The sequence below is a fragment of the Canis lupus genome, chromosome 4, assembly GCF_011100685.1.
Source record: "Canis lupus familiaris isolate Mischka breed German Shepherd chromosome 4, alternate assembly UU_Cfam_GSD_1.0, whole genome shotgun sequence".
Lineage (NCBI taxonomy): Eukaryota > Metazoa > Chordata > Mammalia > Carnivora > Canidae > Canis > Canis lupus.
Window position 1 is genome coordinate 2968447 of NC_049225.1, and position 19648 is coordinate 2988094.

Below are 19648 nucleotides of genomic sequence, written 5' to 3' on the forward strand. Positions count from 1 at the left end.
TCATCTTTAGCCTTTCTAATTCCTTCGGTCTGATCTCAGGGAAAGAGAGGTCTCTACTTTGCCAAAGCTTATTCATTCACTTATGACCTTGACACCACCCCCTGCCTGCTGCTTATGAGCCAGCCATACGGAAACAACAGCCTTACCTTTCCCACTATCTTGACTATCTCCGTTTCCCATAAAGCCTTGTCTAATGTACACTTTGAGACTATCTCATCCTCAACCTACTTTCCTATTCTTTTCTGCTACTGGGAAAAAAAAAAAAAAAAAAAAAGGCCTGGCAGGCTTTAGGCACCAAATGAATAGAGCACACAAAATCCCTCCTCCCATCCAGCTTCTTCTTCCCTTTTTTTTTTTTTTAATTGGAGACATAAAATAAACAAAGTCAGAAAGAAGTAGATTCAACAGTAGACCCAGGATGGAGGAACCAGAAGGCAGAGCAGCAATAATAAATAGGGTATTCAGAAGCGGTGTCCCTGAGAAGATGTCATTTAAAGAAAAACCCAAAGAAGAACCATGTGGACATGGGGGGAAGACATTTCCAGGCAGAAACAACGGTTAATGCAAAGGACACAAGGAGGAAGTCTGCCTGCCAAGTTTGAGGAAGAGCTGGAGGCCAGGGTGGCTGGAGCAGAGTGAAGGAGGGGAGAAGAGCAAGAGATAAAGTCAATGAGGTAATAGGACAGCAGGCTGTAGACTTGAGAACCATCATGAAACCTTGGAGCTTTAAATGCCAGGAAAGCGGGTTTTGAGAGTTTTGAGTAGTAGAAATGGCATAATTTGATTTCTATTTGAGAGCAGTGACAGTCACTCAGATTGTTGCGTGATGAACAGATGGGCAAGGGGGAATTCAGGAGACCCCATCAGGAGTCTGTGCAGGAACTTGATGAGGAATGATGGTGATGAACTGAGAGCTGCTGGAGAGGAGCAGGGTGGAGGGTGGGGTAACTGGGTGATGGGCATTGAGGAGGGCACTTGATGGGAAGAGCACTGGGTATTATATAAGACTGATGAATCACTGACCTCTACCTCTGAAATCAATAATGTACCATATGTTAAATAATTGAATTTAAATAAAATAATTTTTTGAAATAAAAAAAAGGAATAATGGTAATGGAGATTGGTGTGGTCATCAAAAAGGGTGATGGTGACAGGTTGCAGGGTGAGGATCTGCTGGTAGAGGGAATTGGGATACAGAATGTCAAGGAGAGAAGTCCAGAATGACTTCAAGGTTGTGGGCCTGAGCAACTGGATTTGCTACTGACGTTGAAAAAGACTATAGATCTTAGTAAGGAGGAGAAGGTATGAGTATGATGGTCAGCAGACCCATTTGGACATATTTAATTTGAGATGTCTGTAAAACACCCAGAAAATGTCAAACAGACCAACATATGAGTCAGAGTTCTAAGAAATGATCACTTTTTGATTAATTTATATATATACAATATACATATTGTGCAAATGTATGTATAAATATATAAATTTTACATATATACATATACATAAAACCATAAATATAACATATATATATAAATTTTACATATATACATATATACATATATATAAAAGCATCCAAACCTCTGGTCTTTCTCTCATTTTCAGTCCTGAATTTTCTGTAATATAGCTTTATCCATCATTTTGCTGAAATTCTTCTGGTAAGGTCACAGAAACCCTCCTAATTAATAAGAGTCGTGGATTCCTTTAGTCCATATCATATTTGTCTTTCTGTGGCTGCTGAGAATCTCATTTTACAAAGGCAAAAACTGAGCTCACACAGCTTAAGTAACATGCCCAAGGTCACCGCATCAGCACTGTAAAACCATCTACTATTTCCATCCTGATGTGTGCCTGGCATCTCAACTTTTACAATTGCAAAATCCAATTCAATTCCTTTTCCTGAATTTCAACAAGCTCTTCTGTTTGTTGTATTAGCATCCATTAGTTGTCCAAACTAAAAACAATTAATAATTCCTGATTCTTCATTCTCCTTGAGTACCTGAATCCAATTTATCAACAAATCCTATTAATCCAATTAATTGTCAAATTTTATTCATTTCTCCTCTAGAACGTCTTCATTGTCTCTCCATTAATGACTTCCACAGTTCCTACATCTTATCCCATGCAGACGAGCATCAAATTGTCAAAACCTCATTGTTACTGCCTGTTCTCATTCTTCTCCACATTGCCACCTCCACATTACTGCCAATGTATTCTTCCAAAATGGGCTTTATTATACTCAGGCCCCTGCTTCAAGTTTCCAATGGATCAACAATATGTATATAATAGGTGCCAACTTCTTAGAATAGCATTCAAGGCCTTTCCAGCATGGACTGCCTTCTATATATATTAATCTCCAGCCACATCCTGTAAGGGGCACTAGGTTATGGTCACATTGAATTCTTTAACCTTCAGCACACTGACTCAGGTGCTTTTGCTTTCTAGTATCCTCCATCTAGAATGGCCTCCCCTATTAATAAACATATTCTGAGATCTCTTATTCAACAGTTAAGAATCAATCTGAATGACCCCTCTTCTTTTAGCTTTACCGGGCCCAACTCTTCCAAACTCCAACTTCTCTGTTCCTCCATTTCTTCCCAGAGTTACTCTACACCTGCAGTATTCTAGCACCATTATATAGCAGTTTCCTATCTTTAAACCCATTTACCAGTTAACCTGTGAGTTCAGTGATTATTGAATGGTATGTTATTTGGCATTTTGGCTCTATATCAGCCTTGTTTTATTGAATAATATATTTATGGTAACCACAGAGAAACCCTTTTTTTGTTCTTATTATTTTAATTGATTAAAAAATTATTTAAATTGTTGCAGAAATCCTTTCTAATTAATTTTGTTGCCCCAGTGACCTGAACGAGATTACAGAACTTTCAAATATGGCTCACCTTTCTTTTAAAGAATAATTTATGTGACTAATATCAGTACTAAAAAATACTGAACTCATTTAAGAAGTGACTGCTATTCCCTAATAGAAAGACCTCAAACAAAATATCAGCAATGATTTCTGTCTTACCTTTATTCTTCCCAACTCAAACTGGAAAACATTGGGACTTGTAGCTTGTGCAAACACTGCAGGAAATAATTTTGTACTTGGCTCCACCTTAAATAAACAAATGAATTTGGTCAGATTAGTCAATGATGGAACATAAAGAAAAAATATTTCATTTATAACAACTCAAGAATACTTCACAGAAGGTGACTGGACACCTGCATTCTCTCAGATAGATATTCTCTTTCAATAATGATTCAGAGTATTTAACTTCAATCCCATAAGAATATGCTTGGAGAAATGTACTGTTTCCTCCAAAAGGCACTATTACTATTCAAACAGAAGTAAGAAAGGCAGAATTAAACTCATTTCTGTTTTCATCTTCTTCTAATTTCTTTTTTTTAAGAATTTATTTACTTATTTGAGAGAGAAATAGCATGAACGGGGGGGGCAGCCAGAGGAAGAGGGAGAAGCAGACTCCCCTTGAGCAAGCAGGGCCTCTATCCCATGACCTAGAGACCATGATCTGAGTGGAAATCAAGAGTGGGATGCTTAACCCACTGAGTCACCCAAGCAACCTACTGTTTTCTTCTAATTCCTAATGTACTTTTTATCTAAAATGTCTTCCTCTCATGGGGAGAAGAGGCTCTCTTTCTGGAAGCACGCTGCCATCCCGGCCCACAGACCTGGTAGTACGTGCTCAGCTCCTTGCCATTGGCGGTGAATGTGAGCAGCCCACTGGCGGCGTCCACCACACACCCGATCTCCAGGCCATTGTTGTTGCGTCCTTGCCCAGGGCTCATGCTCTCGCCTGCACATACCATATAGCAGTTGCTGCGTTTGATGCTGAATTTCAAAAAAAAAACACATGTTCATCTTTGCACGACCACAGACAGGACAGAAAGCATGTGTATCTTGCAAACTAAACCTAAATTATGCTGCGCAAGCAACAAGCTCATGCTGTAATGGGAGAGGTGCACAATGGGCCCGATTCTGTGATTCTGAGCAGAACTCCATTGACTTGGTGGACATTCTGAATCAGGTCTTCCACGTCTCTAAATTTCACACCTAATGAAGACAGGTCAACAAGCTTGGAATCAGGTAAAAACTGACCTGCACCTTCCCTCCAAAAACTCAAACCAAACTGCACCTTGTTCTGAGGTTCAAAAAAGTTTAACTATTAAATAATCATCCAAATTTGCAATTTTCATTCTCATAGGGTTTGTTTGTTTTTTTTTTACCACTTGTTCAGGGATGAGAAGCATTCATTTCCAAGCACTATCAAAGTCCTTAGGCAAATTCTACATGAGCCATCTAGTGATTCAGTATATTTAAAATTTGGCTAAAATTATGCCCCTTTGTGGACAATTCCTGGTGATTTGTTACAAGAGAAAGAATTAGCTAGACTATGCATAAAAATCAGTGATATTAACAACAAACCCTGTTTCACCCTCACCCATACCTTTACCAGAGATAGTAATAAACCTGAGTGATTTGCGCTTTGCCTCCTTCCCTTTCCCTGCCACAACAGAGTGAATGTGTTCATAAAACTAGCAAACAAACAAACAAACAAACAAAACAAAACAAAATCAAAGGCAGGCAAGTCAGAGGAAAGGAAAAAGAAGGCTGAGATAAAGTCAGTTTCAGAATAATCAAGTTGGCTCTGTATCTTTGCCATACTGACATAAGATTCAACAACCCTTCCCCATCCTCTATGTCTTACACTAAAATCATCTCTCAGGTATCCTATCCCTCTGTTGGGTTATTTCCTTATACTGTTGCCATCTCTGAAAATCAGGTGTGTCCTGCAAGAAAATTCCCAGAGGTGGTCTTGGGCCCCCATACTGATGTTAAGCACCCTTGACTGGAGATTTGGGCTCAGCCCACTGTCTCAAGGGCTCCAGTGTTAAGACCTGAAGGCAGGCAAGTGAGCTTCCAGTCATCAAAAATGATGGTACAGGTAGAAAAGAAAAGCAACGTTCTGGAGGACTCTTTCTATGAGACCTGTCACATCAGAGGATGCATGGGCACATAAGGTAGATGCAAATGGTCAGCTCTTCTCTTGGCTTATTCTGCAAGGAAGATAGCCTTCTTCACTTTTTTGAAGGTTTGGTTTGAGTTTGGTTTTGTTTTACAAATGAAAAAGGATGGCACAGAAAGTGTAAGTGACTTACCCAAAGCCACACAGCGAGTCAATGGCAAAGCTGAGGAAAGAACCCACTGGTTCTCAGTCTGAGTTCAAGTGTGTCCACCTGGTCTAGACTACTAGCCCATATTGTCTTCACTTTTTTCTCCCCACCACATGTACCATTCCCAAGATACATTTCAGACCACAGAGGTCTCACAGTCACCCATCCCTATATCCTAAAAAAAAGGCTAAGTACTGGTAACCCAAACTGTTAGTCACATACAGTGTTATCTGAAGGAATATATGATTATTACTCAAAAAAGAATGCACGTTCTTACTTTATAATACTTTTCACTTTTAATATACTTGGATTCCTTACTGGTTTGTAGGAGCAACAAAAAGGACACTGAAATTAATGGTTTGATGATATTGTTCCTATAAATACCATATTATCCTGGACATGAAATCCATGGGGAAAAAATACCTAGGTTTATCAACATTTTAATCAGATATCATTCATATAAAAAAATTAAGAAAAACCGACCTTTCATGCACTTTTCCCTTTTCATCTCCTAGGGTAACGGTTACTGTACGAACTCTGTCCAAGTCAAAGCCTGTATCATATTGATGGAAATCTGATGTAATCCAGCCTACCCAGACGTTTGCAGGTTCTTGGCCAGGAAAGATTCTCACTGAGTAATAGTACTGTCAAGACAGTAAAACCAAGTGTTGGCAGAGTAAGAAGAAGCAAAACTTTGATATACAATGTCTTTGAAGTGGCTAAGACTGTATTTCTTTGTTTAAAACCATTTCGCCTAAGTAAAATGTTATAGGAACAAAGAAGTGATACTGTAAGATAGGTCTTAAGACAGAGCTAAGGGAAATTAAATCAGAAATAATGGGAAAAAGAGAAAAGATTTTGTCTGAGCTAACACACTAGGTGATTTGAGGCTTTTTATATTCCTTAGTACATGTGTTTTGTGTACATCCATAGCATTCATACAAATGTATGGGTACATATATATTACACTTATGTAAAAAAAATAATTCATTTAGGCAGGTAGGCTTCAAATTCTTTAAGCTTACAGAAGCACACTAATCTATGCTAGAGTTTTTATACCTGTTACCCACCCCTGTGAATCTGCTTCACCTTTCCTATTGATAATATAGTATTTTGAGACCTTAAAATCACTTTGAAATAATCCTATTTCAAAGGCAACTAACATGTGAAAATCTAGCTCAAACATGAGGTCATTCTACAAGGACTATAACTATATATTTTTTCCATTTGGCATTTTAGGAAAAGTTGTTTGGAAAACTGTAAATGGCAGATGGCAAAATGAGACATCCAATAAATTACTTTAAATCATCTTCCTTTAGACATATCACTAAGATGAAGGATATCATATGCACTTGGAAAAATTAAGTGGAAATTTAAATATCTCCAAGAACTGGGATAGCACCATCAGGATTAAATATAGCATTAGGATATTTTGCCTAAAATAGTTCTCTTAGTACATAATATACATGAGAATATACTTATATTTTTCAAATTTTCAGTCTTAAAATATAAGCAAAAATTAATTTTAAAATAAGCTGGCTAAATAGGATGAGTGAAAATGAACTCTTTGAAATGGAGCACATAATGACTGACAAAGAGGAATAAGTGACAAATGCTGCCACCTCATACCGTGGACGTTTGCATCAAGTAATCGTAATCATCCCTATCGTCTGCAAGGACATCTTCAGTGAGTCTTGCAGAATGGCTCGTGCTGTAATCTGGCTTGGTTCTTCTAAGCAAAAATCTGAAATATAGAACAGGACTAAGAATAAGCAACATCAAAATGTTCTACTTCATTGAAACATGACCATATGATCAATTTAGTAGAATAGTTCAAAACCAGGGTGATTTTACTTCCTAGAGGGTATTTGGTACTATCTGAAGTCAGTTTGGGTTGACATAGCTGGGGGGGTGTGCCACTGGCACCTAGTGGGTTGAAGCCAGAGATGCTACTAAATATCCTTCAATTAACAGAGCAGACTCTCACAACAAATAATTATCTGACCCAGAGTATCAATCACACCAAGTTTGAGAAATTAGGATTTAGTGCAAAAAAGGGATGCTAAAATAACTTGTTTTCTTGAATATAAAAAATACTACTTAGAGAGAATACTCTAAATTTCAACCAAGAACATAAATATAAGCATCTTAAAAACTCCTAGGAGAAAATGAAAATACTTGTAAATTATATATCTGATAAGCAGTTAATATCCAGAATATATAAAGAACTCCTACAACTCAACAACAAAGCAAATAACTCAATAAAAAAATGGGCAAAGAACCTGAAATGATATTTCTCCAAAGATGATGTACAAACAGCCTATAAACATGTGAAAAGATGCTCAATATCACTAATCATTAGGGAAATGAAAATCAAAACCACAAGAGATGTCACTTCACAGTCATTAGGATGGCCATATCAAAAAACAAAAAACAAAAACAAAAACAACCCCCCCCCCAAAAAAAATGAAATTAACAAGGGATGCTAAGAAAGTAGATAAATTGAAACCCTTGTGCCCTGTTGGTGGGAATGTAAAATAGTACAGCTGCTGTGGAAAACAGTGTGAAGTTCCCTCAAAAACTTAAAAACAGAACTAGCAGGAATTCCACTTCTGGGTATATATCCAGAATAATTTGAAGAGGGCCTTGAAAATATATTCTCACATACATGTTCACAACAGCATTATTCACAATGGCCAAGAGGTAAAATCTATCCAAATGTCCATCAATGGATAAAGAGATCAACAAAATGTGTCTATACCCAGTGGGATAATATTCAGCCTTTATATAAAGGAAAGAAATTCTGACATGTGCAACAACATGGATGAACTTGAGGATATTACACCAGTGAGTTAAGTCAGTTACACACTGAAAAAAAATACAGTATGAATCCACTTTATACAGTGGTCAAATTCGTAGAAATAAAGAGCAGAACAGAAATAAAAAGCTGGTGGGGGGATGGTAAAGGAGAGTTGTTTCATGGGTACAGAGTTTCCATTATGCAAGATTAAACAGTTTTGGAGACCTGTCTTACAACAATGTGAATATACTTAACACCACTCTCAACTGTACACTTAAAAAAATGGCTAAAATGATAAATTTTGTTATGTGTTTCTCATCACAATAAATAAGTGCCTTAAATAAGTTCTCTTAGTAATCTTAGGCTAGATAATTTCTGTGGTAACAAATGAGATGGCCAACAAGTTGCTTTATTGTCCTGCCGAATCCTTTACATGAAGAGGAAGAGGAGGAGGGAAGAAATGACACTGGAAAGTTCCTTGCTCTCTACTGTACTCCTCCCCACATAATAACTATATATTTAAAATCTTGTTGCAAATATCAGCGACCTTTGTTTCAGACGAGAAGGCTTTTCTTGAGCATAATCTTTGTGGTTATTAAACTCTGGTTTTGTGGCTTCCTTGTCTTTGTCAACTCGATCTGGCACGAGATGGCCATGAGCGGTCTTCATTAGAACCTCAAAGTCAGAATCTGCATCATAGTCCTCCAGATCATTCTTGGGCCCAAAGAGGCCAGTGCCTGGGAGTCCTCCTGCTACCGTCTTGGAAAAAACTTCTGCGCACTCGATGGGCATGCTCAGGCGATAGAACATGATATCGGTGCTGCTGTTCTGAGAACCAAAGGACTTCTGAGTGACCTTTAAACATGGAGAACTGTCTATGGTGCCATCTATTCTGGTCACCTAGCAAATGAAGAAGCGATAGTTCAAATTTGAATCAATGTGGTTGATCTCTTGATTCTAAAGATCTCTAATAGACATTACATCTTCAAAACCCAAACATGGCCCACACATTGCATAATTTTGTAAGTGACATGATTAAACACAGAGAGTACTGTGTTACAGATAGACTCATAGTCCTGCTTCTCATTCAAAAGACAGTTTGGGAAATTCATGATACAATTATATTTATTCAGATTGAGCCTAGGGTTGCCTATATAAACAGAGAATTACTCATTGTTAATCAGTCAGGTACTCATAAAGTACCTAAAATGAGAACCTAATGCTGTGCTCAGATTCCACTGCTATGTAACACATTAGGGCCATCTTTTTAAGTAAGCAGCAATAACAGTCCAAGTTGGAATTCCCCTGTGTTAAGACATTCCATCCCTGGTTTTTGGCAATTTTCTGAATTTTAAAGAAAAAGCAAACCTCGATATGCTCATGATTTGATGGGACCTGGAGAAACTGAGGAAGCCTCTTGCTTAACCACATGGTAATATCCCTGTTTGTGTTGACAGCAAATGGTTCATAGCCCTCTTGTAAGCCACAGATGGTGAAATATTTCAAGGTGCTGACATCCTTTCCAAAGTTCATCCTGCCCACTTGAGCCACTCCAAGGCTACAGACAGGAATGAATCCTGGGAAGAAAAAAAAAAATCAAATGTTCAGTATCGTTAGTATGACAGCCTGTTTGTATGGAATTTCTAAAAGCACAGCTCCAGAACTCTTGTCTTTGGGAAAGACGTTGGCATAAGGTAAAACAATATTTGGAGAAAAGGGACCACTGATGCTAAGTATTAAATGCAAGGGTCATAAGACCAGCATTTGATCCTAATTTATTAAATGTGGCCCCTAGAGAAAACTCTTCTTTCACCCTGGACTTCTGTAAAATAAGATAAATGCTCAGTAGCCCTTAGTCCTCCAGGGATCTTAGGGGGTACAGTAAGACAAGGCTGTCCCCATGCCACAGCCTCTTAGCTCAGGAGTACATGGGACTCCCACATAGAGGGAAGGTAAGAAAGAAGTAAATGCCAAAGTGCATTGCTCTTCAATGTAGCACAAGCCCTGGAAACATGCAAATACTGAGCACAGCCTGAGCCACAGATTTCTTTACACCTAGGAAAAAGGATTGGAGACAACATTTTTAAAAGTTTTCATTCATTTATAGCTGCTTTTCATCTTTGAGAAAAATTGCGCCACTTTTTTTCTGGGGTACACTAGATCCGTGTAGAAAAATAGATGTAAATAAGTAAATATTTAGAAGTAGTTGCCAAAAATCCCACTGAAACTCCTCCATTTGACCCTTTTCCTTCAATGTGACTGCCATAATAGATTAAGTAGAGCAATTCACATCTGACCTGAATAATTAAGATAAGAAATCAAAGTGTAAGTCAACAAGAAACTAAATGAAAACCAATAGCAAAAAGCAATAGAGGAGAAAACCAAAATATTTCATCAGCTAATCTAATGTGTGGCGGGATGAGTAAATTTTTCCCCCACTGAATAAAAAGGGGAAACTATTAATTCTGTTGTTTGTTTGAATTCTTTGGAATCCACTATGTTTAGCAAGGGGCTGAGATGAAATTTTTCAGTGTGGGGAGATGCTTATGTACTCTTCATTTCCTTCTAGAATATTTTACACAGAAATTCAGGTAGTCAGCATAATAAATAATGTATTGGAATACAGGCTGCAGAGTAGATCTAATTTACAGATCAAAAAGGCAGTGGGTCCTAAGAATAAGCTAGCAATTGCTTACCATTAGGATTTCCATTTCTTCCCTTATTGAAATTAGTGACAATAAAAGCAATACATGACCCTTAAAATAACATGAGACAGTAAAAACCACATCCTATGATTCATAATGATTTCACTCAGTTTGTATTCATCGATACATACCCAAATAAATGGTTGTAGAACAGTGCTACCGACCAGGAAGCAAGATCACACCCAGCTGTGTTCAAGGAAGTGCGAATGATGAATTTCTAGTTAAAACTAAAACCCACAGCTGCATCTGCAGCTGTGACAGCTCCTGAAGCAGCAGTCAAGGGAAATTGTTTTAAATAAGTGTCCCCAAAGGAATCAAAGGAAAGGATTGGATAAATACAATAGATCTGAAGTAGCTTAAGCTACATTTGCATAAACTGGCATATCAAACATCCATTTTACATAAACTAAGGGATACCAAGATAGAAACATCTCAGATTGTAAACACTTATTATTTCTGAGGCACTTTACATGTAGAAGGAATCCCTATCTTATAAGTGAAGCTATAAATACTTGCACAGTAGATCTTTGGGAGTTTGTTACACTACTATCTAAACTTTTCTGTGTTTGAAATATTTTCATTCAAAAAAAAACCCCAAGTGGGCAGCCCGGTGGCTCAGCAGGTTAGCACCGCCTTCAGCCCAGAGCGTAATCCTGGAGACCCAGGATTAAGTCCCACGTCAGGGTCCCTGCGTGGAGACTGCTTCTCCTCTACCTCTCTCTCTCTCTCTCTCTCTCTCATAAATAAATAAATAAATAAATAAATAAATAAATAAATAAATAAATAAATCTTTTAAAAAAAGTAACTTGCACACAAAGATTCATGTGATTTGTTTCTAAAGCTGGAAATATTATTTATTATTAAAGCTCGGAAACCATCAGAAATCTTTTTATTAACAAAGAATGGGAAAAAAGTTACAGAATGAAAAAAAGATACAGAATGGTAGAATTTTTGACACTTTCTGTTCTTTTCCTGTCTCTCAATTTAACGAATTTTCTTCACTGAGTGTGTATTTTAATATGAAAGCAAGTAACAGCCTTTGTAAAAATAAACTATTCATTTAATAAACTGGAGAACCAGAATATACCAACCTCTTTCTCATACAGAAATGTGTAAGAGCAATGTGAATATAAAGTAGTCAAGCAAGGTCAGCTTGTTGAAGCTCAAGCTGCTGAATGTGTGGTGAGTTCAATACCAGAAATCTTGCCAATAAAATTAAATTTAAAAAAATTTTTAAAAAATAATAAATAAATTAGTATAAAATCTATGGAGATCATTTTAGTAATTAATATGCATTAAGACACTTTCAACCATTTATTTCCTTATCCAATAAATACTTATGAGCACCTGCCATGTGTCAGAAACTGGAAACAATAGTTGACTAAGACAGAGACATCAGCCCAAATGTTCTCACAGTCTAATGAGGGGGAAAGAAAGGTAAAGAAGTTAGAACTCCTGAGTCATCTACAGAGAGGGGTGGTAAGAGCAGAGGAAGAAGACAGAGGTGAATTCAGGGAGGTTCCTTAGAGGAGTTATCTTCTGAGATGGCAAATGGGTTTAGGTCCGATGACATGGCTAAGATCACACGGTTTCAAGTCTGAGAGACCTGCATTAAAATCTCAGTTCCAGGGCACGTGGGTGGCTCAGTGGTTGAGCATTTGCCTTTGGCTCAGGTCATGATTCCAGGGTCCTGGGATCAAGTCCCACAATGGGCTCCCCACAGGGAGCCTGCTTTTCCCTTTGCCTGTGTCTCTGCTTCTCTCTGGGTCTCTCATGAGCAAATAAATAAAAAATAAAATAAAATCTCAGTTCTACCACTTCTCAGCTATTTGACCTTTGACCAGCTACTTAAATTCTTTAAGCTCTAATCCTTTCTTCTGTAACATCTACTCCATGGGATTATGGTTTTAAAAATGAGATCCTCTGTGGATGGTGCTTAAAACCTGGCGCTCAGTGAACAAAATTTTAAAATGGGGGGGAGGGTAAAAGAAACTAAATATTCACAATGAAAGAATGGATAATTATGATATATGCACAAAATTAAGTATGTGTGGGCATGAAATAATCATGTTTAGTACTACTCTGAATATAACTGCAGAGAGAGAGAAAACCAATATAGCAAAATAGAAACAAGTGGTGAGTCCAAGTGAAGGGTAAACAGGTGTTCATTGCACTGTTCTTACACTTTTCTGAAAGGCTATTTCTCAAAATATAAAATTGGTTAAAAACAATAAAAAAACTTCTTTAAATGTGTTCTAGCTTGAAACAACATTTATAATACTAACTTTAAAAAGTAGCTGGAGAAAATTATTTTCACATTTCAAGGCTTTAAATGGAAGAAATAATACATTAAAGTCAAATTTCAGCAAAGCAAAAAAAAAGTCAAAGTTGTCTCTGGATAATGAGAATATATATATATTTTACCCATTTTCATTATACTCCTTGGTATTTTCCAAATATTTGACCAGAATTTATTACTTTTTGATATATAAATAGATGTAATTTTTCATTAGTTTAAAGTAAATACACACTTGTACATGGTATTTTTACTGTTTTCCTGTTTTAGTTCCCTTTAAAGAATGTATTCATGACAGTGCATCCATAAGTAGAAATGGGCATATGGTTTCTTCCTCTTTTTAATTTAGATGAAGTAGAACTAATAAAAGTTAAATCACACTGTGACTTCTGAAGATGCAATTTTGTTTTGTTTTGTTTGTAGAGAGGGAGAGTGAGAGAGAATGCTAGCCTGGGGGAAGAAGGGGGAGAGAGAGAAAGAGAGAGAGAGAGAGCGAGCACTAGCCAGGAGGGGGATGAGGTGTAGAAGGAGAGAGAGATCTTAAGCAGACTCTATGTCCAGTGTGGAGCCTGACACAGGGCTTTCTCTCACAACCCTGAGATCATGACCTGAACCCAAATCAAGAATCAGCCATTTAACTGACGGTTCCACCCAGGTGGCTCTGAAGACACAGCTTTTATAACTGCTGTGATAATAAGACAACCAATATTTCTAAAAATTACATGCTTTTATTTTTATTTTTTTAAGATTTTATTTATTTGAGAGAGAGAGAGAGAGACAGAAATAGAAAGAGATAGCACAAGTGGGGAAGAGAGGGAGAAGCAGGCTCCCCGTTGAGCAGGGAGGCCCATGTGGGGCTTGATCCCAGGATTCTGAGATCATGACCTAAGCCAAAGGCAAACACTTAATGACTGAGCTACCCAGGAGCTCAAATCGGATGTTTTTAAGTTAGCATATCCAAAGCGGGAACGAATGGATGGCCATGACAACAGAGCACAGAGTGGAGAGAAACTATAGATACTTCTCAGTCACCTGACAGAAGGGTCAGGCCTCACCCACTTGCAGCTATTGGAAAAGTACTTGCCAATAAAGGTTCAGACAATGGATGACATGCCCATCACACGAGGCCCCCTAGTAGTGGCTGATGGTCTCTGAGTGATTTTATCCAGTGCTCCTCTCACTGAACATTAACAACCATTCATTGAGATTGGAATCATTATTATCACTTTCCAGACGTGGCAATCAACACTGTAGCTTAAATCGCCTGCTCACAATTTAAGTGGCCAGAAACGAAATCCAGGCCTGCCAGATCCTAAGGTCCATGCTTTAAGCCAGGACAATAAATAACCAGATCTTAGGTTCTGTAGGCCAAATAGCCTGAAGAAACTACTCAAACCTGATCTGAAGTGCAAAAGTGGCCATATAAATAAATGAATGAGTGTGACTGTATACCAATAAAACTTTATTTACAAAAACAGGTGGCAAGCTGGATCTGCTTCAGGCCTTAGGGTGCCAATCCCTGCTGCTCTAAGTTACTATTCAACATTGTCTCCTTATAGTACCAGGTCCTACCACTCAACAAATATTTAGTGAGCACCTACCATGAACTAATATTTAGTGAGCACCTAGCCAAGAACTATTCTTGGCTAGGGATACAGCTGTGAACAGAATGGAAAAGAGTCCCTTTCTGGAGCTTATCTTTGTGTAGGCATAACAAGTAAATATATACAGTTATAGATAGGTAGATAGATAGATAGATAGACAGACAGACAAAGTCAGGAAATAATTAGTGCTATCAAGACTCACAGGATGTTTGCCATAAATTAAAGATGGGTTGATAAATGACATTACTCTTAATAATTGCCCATAGCAAAACATGGTATTGAAGTTCAAATTCTTTATGAGTTTGAAATAAGCTGGACACACACATATTCTAATACAAGAAAAAAGATTTCCACAAATTCAGGCATATACCCTAGCATAAGTAAAATTTTGGTCCTACCTTCCTGTGTTTTGGGTTCTCCATCTTCTATTCCAGTTACCTTAACTGACACCCTGCAAATAACAAAGCCTGATGATATCTAAGGGAAGTTTTCTTCCCAACAGTGAGATCTTAAATTAGTACACATGAGTCCAATTGGTTTCTTGGGGCTGAGCCAGACCCACCCTAGCCATTTGTAAATCTGTTAAAACAGTAGCTACAACGTATGGTTAAACTGCTTCCTCCAACAAAAGACAGATGGCTTCAGCAAATTTTAACTTTACCCACTGATGAGCCTCCCTGCTCTGGAGCAGAGGGGTGTGTGACAAGTGTGTAAGTCCAGCAAAGGAACTGGCAGTCACAGGATGTGGGGGTGTGATGCAGGCGTGAAATCTGTGGCGGGGGCTAAATTGAAAGAAGATGAAGCTGATCACAAGCGTACCAGCTTGTTGTAAGAACATACAGTTTCAGACCTCAAATTTCTGAACTACAGATATGAATCCAGATTTATAACAAAAACCAAATGGCCAGAAGCAGTAAAAATGGCCAATATTAGACTACCATGTAAATTTGAATTATTTGATCAAAAGGAAGGGTAACACTTAATAGTGGCTTAGTATATGCCAGATAATATATAAACACTTTCCCATTTATTATAAAATATTAGCCTCATTTTTCAAGATGAGGAAACAAGATGTTAAGTCATTTGTCTAAGATCCTATAGCTAGTTAAATGGGAAGCAAGACTTTGAATCAACAATGCAAAAGGGAGAAAAAAACAGAAACAAGACACACTTGCCTTAGATTTTTGGGATCTTTATTTTATTATTTTTTTTAAAGATTTTATTTATTTATTCATGAGAGACAGAGAGGCAGAGAAGGGCAGAGGGAGAAGCAGGCTCCTCACAGGGAGCCTGATGCGGGACTTGATCAGATGGATCAAGATGGATCCAGATGGATCATGCCCTGAGCCAAAGGCAGACACTTAACCACTGAGCCATCCCGAATTTCTGTGATCTTTAGAACTGGAAGGGGCATAAAGAGATCATTTCCAGCTAGAGCTTTGAATTTCAAGGAAATGAAAACGGAGAGGCTATTTGCCCAAAGTCATACAAGAAGAATTATTTTCAGAATTGGGTCTAGAACCCAGGGCTTAAGACAAGAAATCTGCTACTTCTATTCCACTTTGGCTTAGAAAATGAATAAATACGCTAAGTGAGGACATCAAGAATTTACTATGTTTCAAGTGCATCTTTAGTGCAGAGACTTTGTTAGACAAACTTTGGCACAATAGTGACATCCCCATATTTTTTTCCTGGCTCATGGTTGATTTCAGATAATCAAGATCAGTAGGAAAGTTTATTTTTGATCCTGAATACTGTTAAGTGTCCTCTTTCCATCAACATATACAATGTCGATGTCAATTAACTGGTCAGTTTAACCTAAGCAGAGTTTGGTCTTCACTGAATTCATCAATCATTTCAAAATGAATTTCCCCAAATAACATGTTTAGAAAATATACATGTGAATCAAAAGATAGAAATTAGATAATCTGGAATTTAAATAATCAAAATAAAAATCCTCCTCATTTGTTAAATTTATACATATTTAAGAGCTTTATTCCTGGAAAAGTCCAAAGAATTTCTAGGATCCCTCTTTCTGATTCTAGACAAAATTATGAAACTGAGTATGCTAGTTACCAACATCTTCATACTCTAGAATTTGTCTTCCACTTTAAAACTAATTGCCTTTGTCTTCACTCAAAATATCCAGTGTCCCAACACAATTTTGGGGCTGTTTGGATGGCCCACTGCAGTGACTCACAAGTCCTGACTTCGTCTCCCAACAAATGTTCATTTTTAATTAGGGAGATCCGTAGTAAGTTACTGTCCTAGGTGTGATACAGACCTGCACCTGAGGCCTGTAGGATGCAGACCTGTGCCTGAGGTCTATATCAATGGCAGGTTTTGTAGAGTGACACTAGTGACAGAAAGGACAGATGTTATGGAGGAACTGGAAGCAGGGATCTGGGATGCTGCAGTCCTTCTACTCTTAAGTTCATGTCATGTTGAAAATCTTCTAAATCTTTATTCAGTAAGTGGTTAAACTGTTGCAACATTTCAACTGAGCATAAGAAAAGTGTATTAGTCTGATAGTTCCAGATTTTTGTTTGCTTCCTTCTTTCTTTTTAAAGGTAGCGTGATAAAATTAGTAATGGAAAGTTATGCTTTCCTCTCTTTCTCCTTAGAGGGCTTTTCAGCCTGAAGCTATGCAGTTATTTTAATTACAACAATCTTCATCTGTTTTGCTCCTGTAGAAAGGAATTCTATGTGGTCTCAGCTCCAGGAACTCCATTGTGCTCTTTGTCCTTCCAGGTGGCAGGCAGAGCTTCAAAAGCATCATTTCTGGATTTATATCATTACGGATTTAGAAACTGAGGGCCCTGAGCTGATCTTTACTTACAGAACAGCCAAAAAGGTGAAAAAAGCTCCAGTGTGATGAGGCATTTATACAACACAAGACACATACTTACAGCCAACTGTGTAAGACGCGGGTAATCTCCAGACAAAATAACTATCCTTTCACCATATGGCAAGATTTTAAATGACTCTCTTCCTTACTTTAAATCAAGGGTATGATTAGCTCGTCAAAATACTGGTAACAAGAGGCTCCACACTTAAGAGTAAAACTAGATGGCTCAGTGGGTTGGGCACCTGCCTTCAGCTCAGGTCATGATCCCAGATTCCTGGGATCAAGCCCCACATCAGCCTCTCACTCATTAGAGAGCTGGCTTCTCCCTCTCCCTCTGCTTCCTGCTGTGTCTACTGGTGCTCCTCTCTCTGTCAAATAAATAAATAAAATCTTAAAAAAAAAATAGTAAATGAAGAGTAGTACAAGGTTAGCAGGGGACATGTGTGGAGGGGGCAATGTATTAGTTTCCTAGACCTGCCATAACAAAATACCACAGACCAGGTGGGTTAAACAACAGAAATTTATTTTCACATTTCTGCATTTCTGGAGACAAAGAGTCCAATATCAGGGTGTCCACAGGTTTGGTTTTTCTCCAGAAATCTCTCTTCTTGGCTAGTGTCTATCTTTTTTTTTTTTTAAGATTTTATTTATTTATTTATTCATGAAAGACAGACAGAGAGAGAGAGAGAGGCAGAGGGAGAAGCAGGCCCCATGCAGGGAGCCCGACGTGGGACTCAATCCTGGGTATCCAGGATCAGGCCCAAGGCCGAAGGTGGTGCTAAACTGCTGAGCCCCCCAGGCTGCCCAGTGTCCCTGTCTTATAAGGACCAGTCGTCCCAGATTAGGACCTGACCCTCATGAGCTCATCTAACTAATTATTTCTTTAAAGGCCCAAATACAGGCATTTCAGGGGGTTAGGGCTTCAACATATGAATATGCGTGGGGGGCACAATTCAGTCTAAAACACATGAGACAGAGCCATGGCTGAGTTCAGAATGCTGTATTTGCCAGCAGACACATCTCTGAAGCCATGCTTGCTGAGCCCCAAGGAACCCCGAAGGAACCCCTGGATTAGAAGAATCTGAACTCTAGGAAGAATTTTGTTTAATACTCATACAAGGCATTTCTTCCTCCTCCTCCTCCTCCTCCTCCTCCTCCTCCTCCTCCTTCTTTTCTTCTTCTTCTTCTTCTTTTCTTCTTCTTCCTCTTCTTCTTCTTTTTTTAAGTAAGCATAGCTGATTTTTCATATGCTTCAGGAGGTGGCAAACCCCAGCAGAAGTATGACATATATTCATCTTCGTAGTAGTAGGAATTGGTTCATATGACATAGATTCTTCTTTCAAATACATGTGGGACACAAGTTATGTATTAGAGAAAATTCTATGCACCATCAATACGTCAGGTAAATATCTTACCATTTGCATGTTTTCACCATTGTTTGTCTTTCTTTTTTGCTTTATTGTTGCTATTTTGCTTTGATTTGCTTCCATTTATATTTTTCTTTACATTTAGATTTTGTGAAGGAATCTGAAATGTATAGTATATGACAATGAAGAAAGTGACTGTGTAAAGCTGGTAAATGATCAAACTAAAGAACAAATAAAGAAGGGAATGGCTTTTAAATTAGGGTATAACTATGTTTACTATTGACATAATTTTAGGGGATCTGCTATTGCTGTAGTATAATCTGCTATTGCTGAAGTTTAATTTGAAGGTTTGGGGATGTATTCATATTTTTCCTTATTGAAATCAATGATAATTAGTTTTTGATCTATGGAAATTTGCCCTAGGAGTATGCTTTTAATAAATTGTCCTCATAAGGCAGAGAAGAGGGCATGGGACAAATAAAAAATACAGCTTATGGGGTGCCTGGGTGGCTCAGTGGTTGAGTGTCTGTCTTCTGCTCAGGTTGTGATCCCAGGGTCCTGGGATAGAATCCTGCATTGGGCTCCCTGTGGGGAGCCTACTTCTCCCTCTGCCTATGTCTGTGTCTCTCATGGATAAATAAATAAAATCTTTAAAAAATACAATTTGCTAGGAACTGGTATTTGGGACTAAGATTCTGATTTTTTTTTTAAATTGGGGCACTGGGTTACATCATGTGTGAACCACAAGATTTCCTTCAGTTTCTCCAGAGATCTAGAGAAAAAGGCACTGGTTAGTCTTCCTGGCTTCCTTCCTCTAGGCTAATAACCAAATCTC

At 38.0% G+C, this 19648-nt stretch overlaps 1 protein-coding gene across 5 annotated transcripts in view; it reads right to left on the reverse strand.

Annotated features, from left to right (window-relative positions):
- RYR2 (ryanodine receptor 2) overlaps window positions 1-19648 on the reverse strand; it is a 726942-nt gene that overhangs the window by 224725 nt on the left and 482569 nt on the right. For all 5 annotated transcript variants that reach the window (XM_038533815.1, XM_038533818.1, XM_038533817.1 and 2 more), the window contains 6 exons: window positions 9362-9570; window positions 8541-8893; window positions 6823-6937; window positions 5677-5837; window positions 3691-3850; window positions 3029-3115 (listed from right to left, as the gene is read on the reverse strand). In XM_038533815.1, the coding sequence (XP_038389743.1) occupies window positions 3029-3115; window positions 3691-3850; window positions 5677-5837; window positions 6823-6937; window positions 8541-8893; window positions 9362-9570 (1085 nt within the window). The remainder of the gene's footprint in view (window positions 1-3028; window positions 3116-3690; window positions 3851-5676; window positions 5838-6822; window positions 6938-8540; window positions 8894-9361; window positions 9571-19648) is intronic.